Below are 14,028 nucleotides of genomic sequence, written 5' to 3' on the forward strand. Positions count from 1 at the left end.
TTCCCTGACCTTGTTACTGACCCCCGAAGTCACCTCTATATTTCAAGCCCTTAGCAATGACTTTTATCTCATTATTTCCTTGTTACTTTTTTTTCTTTGTAGACCTGGCCAGAGGACCGTGGATGACCTAGAAATTATCTATGAAGAACTCCTTCACATTAAAGCCTTATCCCATCTTTCTACCACGGTAAGTTGTCTCTTAGCTGAGGCGGCGGGGAGGGGCGCACAGTTTGAGTTAAATGCACTGTTAGGCCTGAAGGAGAGTATTGGAGAGTGTGGGCGAGGGGCAGGAACGCCTGAATTCTCCCTCACAGATGGCCCCTCCTGTTTCTCACGAGATGCTTAGGAAGCTACGCCCATGTGCAATCACCAAAAAAGGATCAAGTATCACTACGTTATTAGTAGCTGCCCTGAACACCAAGGCGGCATGATGTGAGTAGAATTGGAGCATATGCTTCAAACTTCCTGAGTCTTGGAACCCGCATACCTAGACAAAAGAGCCAGGCCTTAAGAGGGGTGTTCAGTCCCTTCCATGACATATAGAGCCATGTGCGGGAGCAGGGCTGTCGGGCGGGGGGAGAAATCAAGACGACCAGCCCTGGCCCAAGGGGCCAGCCCCACCCAGGTTTGCTGCCAAATCGAGAAAGGAAGCAGAAGGTGCAAGAAAGCATTAGTTCAGGTCCTTTAGGCACAAGAGCAGTACCTGCTAGTGAAAAATGGCCCAACAGCCGTATCTGACCCTGAACTTTAACGTGACTAGGGTATTTAGAAGAACAGTGGACAGAAGCGTCTCCTGCCATAGGAGGGACAGAGAAACACAATTTCCAGGCAACACAAGTCTCCTATATGCTAATAATTCAATAATAATAATGATAATGATAATAAAAGAAGCTGTTTCAGCACCTACGGATCACAGGTTTTATGCTGGGCGCCTCAGCAATGTCTATCTGCTTAATCTGTCTTTCATTCCCAGCTCACTAGGCAATATTATGCTGTCACTGTCACGTGGTGGCAGTGCCTGTAGTTCCTGCTCTGGGGGATTAGAGTTCAGGTCTCCACTGAGAGCAGTGAGGCATTCACCACAACCCCAAGCAGAAGGGTTCCAGATCCTTCCCCCTTCAACCCAGATAGGACTGCCTTCACATCCCTCCCACTCCCTGCACTACTGGGGGTCCGGAAGCTTGCTCACCTACATGGAGTGTCCAGGGGTCTGGTCCAGCCCAGGCTCCCCTCCCTCCCACCACCCTGCTGTCATCTTCACTCTCTCCATGGTGGGATAGGTCTAGTGCCCGGGGGCCTCACCCGGGGAGCTCCTGCATCTGTAGGGGCAGCAGCCGAGGCTCCACGAGCTCATGCTGGAGAGGGAAGTGAGGGAAGACCCCTTTTCCCTACCTGTTGTCCGGGTCCCCAGCATGCGCATGTTCTGACTTCCCCAGCCTTGGTGGAATTGGGAGGATTGTGGGTAGTGGAAAGGAGGAGTCTTCTACCTCAAATCCCAGATACCCAGGCACTGTGGAAGATCTCAGGTTATTTGGTTCTTAGGGAGAGAGAACATAATTTGGGACCATAGTTTGGAATTAAACAAAAATAACTCACACATTTAAGCTTAATTATTCAACTTCAAGACATTGAGTTTTCTAACATGTTTGCAGTGATGCATGATGTGTGATGCAAAGAAGAGCCTCCAGGAGCAAGAGTCATGATTTTGTGGTTGCTCTCACCCTCTCACCAAGATGAAAGATAGGCAAAGAAATTGCCTAGTTCATACATGTGAAACCAAGTTTAAACAGTCTCTAGGGAGATTGTCTTGTATGAATTAGCTTATAAAATAGCTTTTGTAAAAGCTTTAAGAGTCTGGTGGCACAAGGCATGGATGCAACGTAAATGTCCATCAACAGATAAATGGATAAAGAAGATGTGGTACATATATACAATGGAATACTACTCAGCCCTAAAAAAGAATGAAATAATGCCATTTGTAGCAACATGGATGGACCTAGAGATTATCACACTAAGTGAAGTAAGTCAGACAAAGACAAATATCATATGATATCTCCTATATGTGGAACCTAAAAAAATTATACAAAGGAACTTATTTACAAGACAGAAATAGACTCACAGACATAGAAAACAAACTTAGGGTTACCAAAGGAGAAGGAAGGGAGGGATATATTAGAAATTTGATATTAACAGATACACACTACTATGTATAAAATAGATAAACAACAAGGTCCTAATGTATAGCACAGGGAACTATATTCAATATCTTGTAATAAACTAAAATGGAAAAGAATCTGAAAAAAATATATATATATGCATAACTGAGTCACTTTGCTATACATTGTGAATCAACTATACTTCAATTTAAAAAAAAAAAAGAATCTAGTGGCACATCTAGTGGAAGTGGTTCTAGACAGGAGGAGCAGCAAAGCAGAGTGGGAGGTGGCCGCATGGAAGTCAGCACTGTTCAGAAAGAGAGCGAGTCCCTCCCCAACCCCCCAAATCTGGCCTTTCCCCACATTCTTTCTCTTTTCCTTCTAGGTGAAACGGGAGTTAGCAGGTGTTCTCATTTTCGAGTCTCACGCCAAAGGAGGAACCGTGTGTAAGTGCAGAATGTAATCGTGCATGTGCCTGGCTGGCCCCCTCCCGAGGATGTGCCATGGGAGCCTGACTGCAAATGCTCCCCTTTCTTGGGCCTGGGTCTGACTTGCCAGGATGTCATGTGTGGCACCATTTGTCTTTCTGGACCTGTGATTATTCCCAGCACGTATCCCTTACTCTGCAGGGCGCTGGGTTTTGGGTGCCAGCATGGGAGCCGTTGCCGGCCTGTGTCTCCACATGCTCCCTCCCCTGCTGGCTCAAGGCAGTGTTTAAAGAGGGTGGGATGAAGTCAGTGCTCTTCAGGGGGGACCCCAGGCAAAACCTTTTCACAGTGACCTCACTTCAGTTTGTGGCTTGAGAAGAACTAATCTATCTCTTGAGAGGCTAGTTAGAATGGCACACTCTCCTGCCTTCCTGTTCTTCTCTCGTTTTCACTATCAGCTCCAAGCCTGAGAGAATTTCTTTGCCCCAAATATTTATGCAATACTAATATGTAGTATCTCTCCAGCATGCACATTGTAGTTTAGTTCTATGATCCTATTTGGGAGCAAGAAATTGAAATTTCATATTAATAAAAGTGAGCAAAACTATTTCGGCTGGCACTTCCCACTCGTCCTACAAAAGCCTTCTTGAAAAACATGGTTAGTGGTGTATTCAGATCAGGAAATGCCTCTTTCTCTAATCTCTCTTGGAGAATAGTAAGACACACCAGCATGCTACGTTTCTCAGGAGTTCTACAGTAAAGATAAGTTTCACACCATTTAAACTGACACTTCCTAAACCCAGTGAAACATAGAAAACATTTATCATGGAGACCTGTTAACTTTTCGACAGACGTTGTTTGGAAAATCTTGCTCTTTCTTCAGACTGAGTTGTGTTAGTCAAATAAGCAGAGACCATGAATTGTAAAAGCAAAAAGAATTAAAAATGATGTTTCAAATATTTTACTTTTAGTCATCAAAAGTGGTGTTTCTAACATTGATATTTACTTTAGTAAGAATGTCTTTTCTTTACATTTTAAAGGTTCACTTTTAATATTTTTTTAATTTTTATGATCACTGATGACTTACAACTTTTCTTACTCTTTTCACTTACTCTTACTGATGGTTTTCATTTTATCATGAAATACTTAAATATTTCAAACAAAAAACTAGAGGTTGTTACAGACACCTTTTTAAAAAACATTTTTTGTCAAATTGTAACCTTATGCCATATTTTTTCATATTTTCATTTTTTTCCCATATTTTCATTTTTTATATTTTCTAAAAAATGAAATTCTACATTTGAAGGCTCCTTGTTCCCTCCTTTATCTCATTCTTCTCTTCCCCTCCCCAAGGTAACTCCTACCCCATGTGATGTGGTTATCATTCCAACCCATTTTTTAAAAAATATGTAGATATGCATCCATCAACACTATGTAGTGCTGATTTGCATGTTTTCAAACTTCACTTTACCATTCAGAATACTTTTAAAAACTGTGTTCTATAGCTTAGTAAGTTTTGATGAATTGTGGGGGAAATGTATTGCTTTAAGGAATGGATAGCTGGTGAATTTGTATCTACTGAATACGTATCTTTAGGGCACAGCAAGGAGTGCAGTATTTCTGTTCCTTTCACATTCTAAAGAAAAGGAAGTAATATTCCACCTGAATAAGTTCGTATTTGCCAGTAATTTTTTTTTCCCTTCTGGAATTAAATGCGTAATTCTGGGGACTTAAAAATGATGATTTGATAAGCTGTAATTTATACTGATGTGCTTCTACTCTTGTCATAAGTCTTTTCATCTTTTTGTATCTAGTGTTTAACCAGGGGGAAGAAGGCACCTCCTGGTACATTATTCTAAAAGGATCAGTGAATGTAGTCATTTATGGCAAGGTATATATATCTTTTTTTCTTTCTGAAACTTTATTATGCTCCGTATACTAGTGGCTCTAAGTATTAACAACGTAATGCTACAATTAAACTTGCTACAACATTGTTACTCTATGCAGAAAAGACGTTATAGCATCTCTAATCATAAATTATCTAAGTTATTATACTCAGAGTAGTACTGAACTTTCTGGGGCTCCTGGATTATAATGTATACATTTAAGTTAGGCCCTAGCCCAGATGACTCAATAAAAAAGAGAAATGAAACATTATAATGTAATTATGTGATTCCCCCCGCACTTGGCATCCCTGGGTACAGCCTGTTGATATATACAGTGATTTAGGGGCGGGGGCAGGTGGGTGTTTGCTCCCTTTCAGGGATCACCTTTATCTGGATGTGTTGCTCTCTCCAGGGTGTGGTCTGCACGCTGCACGAAGGCGACGACTTTGGCAAGTTAGCGCTAGTGAATGATGCCCCGAGAGCTGCCTCCATCGTCTTGCGAGAAGATAACTGCCATTTCTTAAGAGTAGACAAGGAGGATTTTAACCGGATCCTGAGGGTGAGTCCAAGGTGAAGTGTGGCTGAGGGGCGTTCCATTTTCACTTTTGCCAGATAAGAAGAATGAGTGTAGTGTTAATTGAGCGGCACCGTGATTGATTAATGCTCTAGGGCCAAAGGGCCTTGCTTACAAACCTGGCATGTTCAGTGTGCTGGGGTGGGTTCTGGGGTCCAGAGGTGATGTTCCAGTAAAGCTGCAAATGTGCCGCGCTGTGCTGGACCAAATAACCCTGCACACACCTGAACTGGTCCATGAGCACTGAAGACAAATAGGGATGCCTTGGCAAAATGTCAAAGTCTGAGACATTTCTCTTTGCAATCCTAGGTTTCCCCTTTTGTGTCCTTCCCCACCTCCCTCTCCATGTCTTTCTCTATCCTAAACCTCCTGTCTCTTCCCAAATCTGAATCTTTCTCATATCCTCACACTCCCTCTGGATTTATTAAGTGACTACATTTTAGTGGCAATTAATGTCCACCATGGTTACTCTAACCAAGCATTTTCATTTCAAGTGCTTTTTGTCAAGTTGATTCACACTAAAGGAATTTCAGACTCTGGCAAGTAGGTGAAGAATAGCTGAGGTGGTAGGAGGAGCCATGAGATTGCACTTAGAGACGGCTCTGCAGATGGGCCTAATGGAAGCTTGTTAAAGTATTTGTGAGAGTGGGTGATGGTTAGAATAGATGGTCCCTAGGTTCTCCCCACCATCCAGCTCCTGGTCCCTTGGGAGGGACAACCCAGCTTTAGCTGGTGGAAGCCTGATTGTGGACCACTGGGCATGGCGATATTGTCCCAGCACTCCTGGCATTTCAGGTGGCCCATGGTCTATCCCACCTCACCCAGAGAGACTGTTCCCTCCAGGATCACTTTGCTCTTTTCCCTTCCCTGCTGGCTCACAGAGCCGACTCCCTTCTACGCCTTTCCCAGGCTAAGCATCTTTCTCTCTCCTACCCTAAAATCCTAAATGCACCTTCTGTGCTTTCTGGTACATTTAGCATTATTTAATGACGATTTATAGTCTCGTTCCCATTCCTTATGTGTGGACACCTATTCCTACACAACCTTAAGCTTTTGCCTTTGGCAGCAAAATTTCTGACAACAAAGTTTGTCTTAGGAATGCGTTCTCTTGATGCAAAAAAAGTTAAGTTAAAGATTAAAGCATTGACTAATATAGAAAAAACGCCACATGGAATTTGATTTGGTTTTTATCCAGTCTCTTAAAATAGGAACCAAATGAGGAGGAAACGTGCATTAAGTTTTTTTTTTTATTTTTTTTTATTTTTAAACATCTTTATTGAAGTATAATTGCTTTACAATGGTGTGTTAGTTTCTGCTTTATAACAAAGTGAATCAGTTATACATATACATATGTTCCCATATCTCTTCCCTCTTGCATCTCCCTCCCTCCCACCCTCCCTATCCCACCCCTCTAGGTGGTCACTAAGCACCGAGCTGATCTCCATGTGCTATGCGGCTGCTTCCCACTAGCTATCTATTTTACATTTGGTAGTGTATATATGTCCATGACACTCTCTCACCCTGTCACATCTCACCCCTCCCCCTCCCCATATCCTCAAGTCCATTCTCTAGTAGGTCTGTGTCTTTATTCCCGTCTTGCCACTAGGTTCTTCATGACCTTTTTTTTTTTTTTTCCCCTTAGATTCCATATATATGTGTTAGCATACTGTATTTCTTTTTCTCTTTCTGACTTACTTCACTCTGTATTAATAAATTATTTTTTAATGACATTGAAATTTGAACTTTACTCTTTTGGAAGTTTACACACATGGAGTTTGCACTCAGCCACAATTATTCTTTGAAAGAATCAGATTAGGACCATTATCATGGATGTAATTTATAAAATTATTCAAAATAACTGAAAAGTGTTCTTAACACATTTCAAACTGATAGTTTTTACAAGTCTTTTGATTAGAGGGAAAACATGCCACTCCTAAGAAAACTAAGTACCCTCAGAAGATAATCAGAATGAAAGAACTCTGCTGAAGCTGAGTGCTATTTGCCACATATATTTATAAAGAATAAGTGCAGTGGCTCCTCCCTCTTTCCGCTGGACCACCCTCTCCCAAAGGTTTCTCTGAGCACACTCCTATCTCCTCAGCTGATTTTCTGCATCTCGGGTAACAGCAGAGTTTTAAAACCACGTGCCTCCAACCTCATCTGGTCCTTTCTCTGACCGTTCCAGCCCTTGACTTTGAAAATGACTTAATTTGTAGATGCAACAATTAGCATCACAAGCACCAAATGAGTTTCTGAAGCATTTGAAATTTTTTTCATTGTCTGAGAAAACGGCAGCATCTGTATGTGGTGTAATTTGTATTTGCAGGACGTTGAGGCGAATACAGTCAGACTTAAAGAACATGACCAAGATGTCTTGGTGCTGGAGAAGGTCCCAGCAGGGAACAGGGCTTCTAATCAAGGAAACTCACAGCCTCAGCAAAAGTAGGTTTGCATCCAACACTGCAATTGCCAGACTATGATTAACCTTTTCACATGGTATCATCATCTCTACAATAGCACGTTCTCCTTTTTTTGTGGAAGACGGCAGTGTGTGTGACTTTTTTTCTCTCTATTGACTAATCACACATCGTGTGCAGTATAATGTATCCGTTTCTGGCACTGCGTCGAGCTCGGTGCTGCCTAGAGTAATACGGGGGAGAATACTCCCCCACTGTAAAAACACTCCCTCTGTATGTGTGCAACTGTAATAGCTTGGAGCAGAAGGCAATAGCTTTGCAGAGGACAATGGGAATAGGCGTGCCAGGCAGCTCAAGGGATACGTAGGCCCCTGGGTGTGGAGAACCTTTGGTATTTGAATTTCATATGTAGGATTTCTCAAGAAGTGTTTTCATCGTGCTGTCAGAATGAGCATCTTTGATGGAAATCCACACTTCAAATATAACACGGTCTATTTTTTTTTAAATATTTATTTATTTAGGCTGCAGCAGGTCTTAGTTGTGGCATGCATGTGGGATCTAGTTCCCAGACCAGGGATCGAACCCAGGCCCCCTGCATTGGGAGCACAGAGTCTTACCCACTGGACCACCAGGGAAGTCCCAACACAGTCTATTGACTGTGGCCTGGAAACATTCATTTGGCCTCATCCATACTTATTCCTGCTAACGTCCGAAGGGTATTTGCTTCACATTTAACATCAGGTCACCCATTTAACTTGACTCTTTTTCAGTATGTCTATGTTCGGTTCTATCTTTTGCTGCAACTTCTTACATGAGACTTCTCTTAATCAAATGTATGAACGTTGGAATAGTTAGGGAAATCAGGAAATGTAGCTCTAAGAAATTATAAAAAATTACAGAATCTCATTTTTTAAATAAACGTTCATTTTTAATCTTAGAGTAATAAAAACACCAATTCTGTAGGTAAAGAAATGTGGCCACAGACTATGTTGAAATGGAGTGCATCCCAAGTATTTTTCTTTTTTTGCCAAGTAAATGGGATGTTCCCATTAATCAACACACTCACCATAAATGATGAGTTTTAATTGTTTAGACTGAAAGCCCAAGGCTCAGACATTTTATCTGGATGAGTCCACATATCTGCAAAGAAGGCAGGAAGAAATATAATGTTATTGAAGAACCATAGTATATCTTGCATATTTTATCTAAGCCTTATTACAACCCCTTTTAACAGATGATGGAAAAATTTAGGCTCCGAGAAGTGAGTTCCTTGCCCAGGATGACAACACTTTTAATGATAGAGCTTGCATTCAAGTCCAGCTTGACCAACTTCTGAGTCTATGCTCCTTTAGCCTCACAACTTACTCTAGCAAAATATGGTATATAGATACTCTCTCCTCAACACTATCTAGTAAACGTTGCAAAGCAATATATTCAAAAGGGCTGACATAAAATAGACTATATAAAAAACTATCCCTTCACTTACAAACCTATAAAATTACCATCCAGAATTCTTTATTATTTTTCTATTTTTCACTACTATGCATTCTTGAAAAATGTTCTTGCTCAAATGTTTTTCAGCAGTTGTCCTTCCATCCCATAAATGAGGATGAGAATGAAAATATTTTTTACGTGAAGTCTGGGACTACCCCCAGTGATTTTCTTTAGTGCTCTTAAGTATAACTAGACCATTTTATAGTGGTCATCTACATTACTTAATAATGCCTCAGATGTCTCAGGAAAATTTTGCTACCTGAAAAAGTAAGCCTTAAATTCTTCATAACCTTAAAACATTTGACCAAGAGGGCCCCGGAGGCCCCCTTCCTTCACCTCTTTATGGCATGGGAAGGTGATCAAAAGTGTTTGCATGTTACAACAGCTTCCATTCAGAGTGCTCTCCAAATATAGATTTTTTTATGAAATCAAACTAAAGGGAAAAGGAGAGCCCACACGCATTAAATTTATTTTAGGCCTGGATCTGATTTCTGTTATATCTCCTTATTTGTGTCCTGTAGACCAATCTAAATTTCTTATATAATTCAAAGCCTCGTGCATTTTCACAGCACACCATTTAGGAAATATCAGGCATACACAGAAGTGCACCATGCCAGCCATTCCCTGAAGAGTAAAAAGCCACTCTTTCAAAGGGTCATTTTCCGTGTTGAGTTTTCCCGAGCCAGACCAGAGTTGAACAGGGGGGACCATGTAAGTGAATTTTGGCCTGATGTTCTGGACAACTCGACAAACATGGCAACAACCATGTCTCTGGATGGACTTAAAATTTAGGATCCTTTAGGGCCTCTGTCTCCTCAGAAATTATCTTTTTTCAGCTCAGAGAGGGTCACCATGTTGGTGCTGATAACGTTATTTTTCTGATTTACCTTTACCCTGAGAAATCCAGAATAGTTTATGCATACAGTTGGCCCTCCATATGTGGGGGGTCCACATCCATAGATTCAACCAACCACAGATGGAAAATATTTGGAAAAAAAAAATTTTCAAAAAGTTCCCAAAAGCAAAACTTGAATTTGCCACACACTGGCAACTGTTTAAATAGCATTTACACTGTATTTACAACTATTTACATAGCATTTACATTGTATTAGGTATTATAAGTAATATAGAGATGATTTAAAGTATCTGAGAAGAAGTGTGTAGGTTATATGCAAATACTATGCCATTTTATATAAGGAACTTGGGCATCCATGGATTTTGGTATCTGCAGGGGTCCTGGAACCGACCCCCTGTGGATACTGAGGGACGACTGTACATTTTAAACTTTCAAAACTGCCTGACTCTCCTCAAGCCACTCAACTCTGAGTGTGATATTAAAATGTCAATAGCAAGACGGTATTTCTCATGATGGATAAACTATATGAAGCCCTCAAATATTTACCATTTTGCGTATCTTCTGCTCTGTGGTTATGTGGTTTTAATAAGAGAGAATTTGAAATGACTATTCCTGTTTTAGTGACTGTGTTGCTTTTTCCTTAGACTATCAACCACCCAATCATTCAACTCCATCCTGTTTGCAGAAAGATAGTCTCTTTTAGGCACCATTCCCCACCTCTTTTTTTGTTCTGGATGCAGATAGACGTGTCCTCATTTCCAGACTTGGTGTTAGAAAAAGATTTTCTCTCACAACTTTAGAACCTCACAGCTTAGATAATATAACCAATCAGGGTTCTCTTTAACTTGGACTACAGTAACTTCTTCATGCAATAAACTGAAGAGAGCCATACTGTCTGGTCTTCAAGTCTTCTCCATTTAAACAGAGGTCAAGCAGTAGGCACCTGGCAGTGTCCAGCCTGAAAGAAAGTAATAACATGTTTCAGCCAAGCCCAGAGCTGCAAGATCACAGGCCAGAAACTCCCTGTCCCTCCCTCCTCAGAGTTCCTGGTCCTGAGAGATTACCAACCCCTGAATAGCCTTCTGTGGAGCTGAGAAGAGAGATAGGGTAGGGTAAGGCAGTTGTACCACTAGAGGAAGACTTCGGCAGCAAAAGACAGGTGCCCTGATGTCTGCAATTGACCAGGTGGGCAGAGAGTAGAGACGCCATTTTCTCTTACTAGTGAGCCGAGAGCATTCAAGGCTTGCCACCCAGGTAAGCCTTTATTCTTTTTGACCAGACAAAAACCCTAGCTAAGAAATGTCCTAACCAAGAACACCAGAATGGGAAGCCAGCCTTCTGGCTGCCCTCTCCAACTCCAGTTCCTTATTCGTGTGGCCAGATGCTGCTCTCTTCCAGGTCATCTTGGAAGGGTCATCAAAGAATCATATATTTTAGGAATTGTTGAATGAACTCAGCAATTTTCTCCATTTAAGTATTGAAAGTCATTTTTAGATTCGCCCTCTCCTTCCCTCAAAGAGTCATTGCCTATAAGAGGAAAAGCCCTCATCTTCTATGCTGTTTACTTTGAGAACAGGGTCATACTTTTCGGATTAAAGTAGTTTGTTTGTTTTTTTAATTCCCTGGCTCTTCCTCTAGGCTCCAAAGCGAGATTCTCTCAAAGATTGAACTCTTCAGCTTCCTTTCGGTCCTGAGTGCACACACGCACATGCACACACACAGCAGGTTTAAGTAACAGCTATCTTCCAGATAGACTGCATTTGCTACCTCGTTCAAATCCGGGGTTGCTTCACTCACTCCGTGTTCACGGGCACAGGGTCATATGTTGCGTTGCCTCTTCTTCACTCCCTCAGGCAGGAGGTTAAGACCCTGAGATTTAATACATTAGAGATATTCTTGGGATCTCAACACACTTCCTCTAAGGTCTCAAACAGGCAGGGAAAGGGTATTGGTGAGGAGGCAAAAAAAACCTGAGTTCTCCTGGAGCTGAATTCTACCACTGCTTTCTAAACACAAGGGAATTTTATTTTCATTGTTGTTTTTCTTCCCTGTCATTTTGCCCTAAGTGAAATGCCAAGCAGAAGAGCAAAGTCTACGTTTTGGAATAGGAGTACCCAGATCACATTAATGTATTTTGCCTATAGTTTTCACCCACTGTTTTTTACCGTCTTGAATATGACTTTGAAATAACCCACCTTCAATTTAAAAAATACATCCTCCCATGTTGATTGAAGAGCTTCATGGCTGGATCTTCTGATATGATGCCTAACGTCCCCCACCCTGCCAACTAATTGATATTTGACCTTGAAATAAGTTATATGGATGTTCCACTACTGATTTATTTCCTACTCAGATGCTACTGGGGTTTGTCTGCTCACTGGTGTTTTGGGGGTTTGTTTTCTTTTCTCTTCTTCTTAGCTGCATTTCCAAAGCACATACCAGTGTACAGTTGGGAAAGACAGAGCATTCCAGAAATAGGCAGGGGAATCCAGCGTGCGGTCGAAATTTTGCAACAAGTAACCCATATATGGATAACCTAGTTTACTGTCACTTCCCCTCGCCCTGAGCTGCCCTGGGATTTACATGTTCCTTTTCACTCCCCCTTGGAACAAGGCTGAAATGCCTCAGTTCCCAGCCTGCTAGAGCCACTCTCTAAGAAGTTTACTTTAGTCCCATGTAGGGAAAAAAGAATAATGTTTTAGTAACTACTTCAATTTGTGATGTTTCTGTTGCCTTCCTGTGTGACTTTGACAAGGTACATGATCCTTCTTACCTTATGGAGAATATGGGTCACAAGTTGAGTCCGTATGGTTCCCTGGGATCTCAAAAAAAACCCAAAAAACGTAGATATGTAAAATGTTATATATTAATGATTTGCCCACTTTTGAAAAACTAATGATGGTTTTATTTCTTATCCAGGTATACTGTGATGTCAGGAACACCTGAAAAAATTTTAGAGCATTTTCTAGAAACGATACGCCTTGAGCCAGCTTTAAACGAAGCAACAGGTAAACACCTAGAACAGTTGTGTGTCTATTAAATCCATGCAGAGCATTGTAAAAAACAAAATTCTGAGTTCATTCTCAGTGTGTGTAGCCACAGCAGTTTTAGAAATGGGTCATGTGTACGACCATTAGAAGAGCAACCTCCTGACCCTCCTCTGCCTGCCCGCCCTGGTTGTGCTTTGTAGATGGCTCAGTCTCGTTCATAGATATTAAGAGTAGCCTTCCAAAGGCATTTGTTAAGTTATCATTTAGAGCCCACCTTCCGTAGGCACCTCTTAGGCTATAATTTAAATAGTACTTATTCCCGTAAAGGATTTGAAGCTGCCTGCATACAAGGCACAGCTGTTCTCCAACTGGCAGTAAAGTGGTTCTTTCTGAGATTCTTGGGCTGCCCCAGAGTGTAACGGAACACCACCTGTATTAGATTCCTAGGACCGCTATAACAAAGTGCCACAAACTGGGTGGCTTGAACAACAGAATGTATTGCTTCTTAGATCAGGAGGCTAGAAGTCTGAGATCCATGTGACGGCAGGGTCGGTTCCTCCTGAGGGCTGTGAGGGAGAATCTGTTCCATGCCTCTTGCCTAGCTTCTGGGGGTTTGCTGGCCATCTTTGGCATCCCTTGGCTTGTAGATGTGTCGCTCCAATGTTCATCTTCACACAGTATTCTCCCTGTGTCACTTCACATCATTTTCCCTCTGTGCATGTGTCTCTGTGTCCAAATTTCCCCTTTTTATAAGGACATCAATCATATTGGATTAGGTCCCACATTAATTATCTTATCTTAACTTGACTACATCTGTAAAGACCTTATTTCAAACAAGGTCACATTCTGAGGTACTGCGAATTTGGACTTCAACATATCTTTTTTGGGGGAAAAAATCAACTCATAATACCACCTTCCAGTGAACCAGTCTTGTTAACTAAGACACAGAGATTTGAGGGTAAATGAGATGAATCTCACCAATGAATTAAGTGTTCAGAGTTTGGTATCATTCTCCACTTTGGTTACCATCTTATGTGTGACTTTGGAACAGCCCACATTCATTTGCTTACTGGCCTCTCAGAATAATGGGTTAATATTTTAAGCACACTGAACTCCATAGAAGAAGATTTCTCACTGAAAGAAGTTCAAAGGCTTATCTAAAAAACTTAGTAGTAGTTCAAAGTCCAGTTCTGTCATCTTTGCAATATACTCAAGGTAAAGTTAACA

General features: G+C 41.4%; 1 protein-coding gene across 5 annotated transcripts in view; it reads left to right on the forward strand.

Moving 5' to 3' along the window:
- The window catches only part of RAPGEF4 (Rap guanine nucleotide exchange factor 4), a 304,737-nt gene that overhangs the window by 238,949 nt on the left and 51,760 nt on the right, over positions 1-14,028 (forward strand). For all 5 annotated transcript variants that reach the window (XR_009700414.1, XM_061184992.1, XM_061185019.1 and 2 more), the window contains 6 exons: positions 103-187; positions 2,542-2,602; positions 4,399-4,475; positions 4,883-5,029; positions 7,371-7,486; positions 12,731-12,819. Coding sequence is in view for 4 of the 5 variants with exons in the window: in XM_061184992.1 (XP_061040975.1) it covers positions 103-187; positions 2,542-2,602; positions 4,399-4,475; positions 4,883-5,029; positions 7,371-7,486; positions 12,731-12,819 (575 nt within the window). In the remaining variant the exon portion in view is untranslated. The remainder of the gene's footprint in view (positions 1-102; positions 188-2,541; positions 2,603-4,398; positions 4,476-4,882; positions 5,030-7,370; positions 7,487-12,730; positions 12,820-14,028) is intronic.

Source organism: Eubalaena glacialis, chromosome 1 (genome assembly GCF_028564815.1).
Source record: "Eubalaena glacialis isolate mEubGla1 chromosome 1, mEubGla1.1.hap2.+ XY, whole genome shotgun sequence".
Lineage (NCBI taxonomy): Eukaryota > Metazoa > Chordata > Mammalia > Artiodactyla > Balaenidae > Eubalaena > Eubalaena glacialis.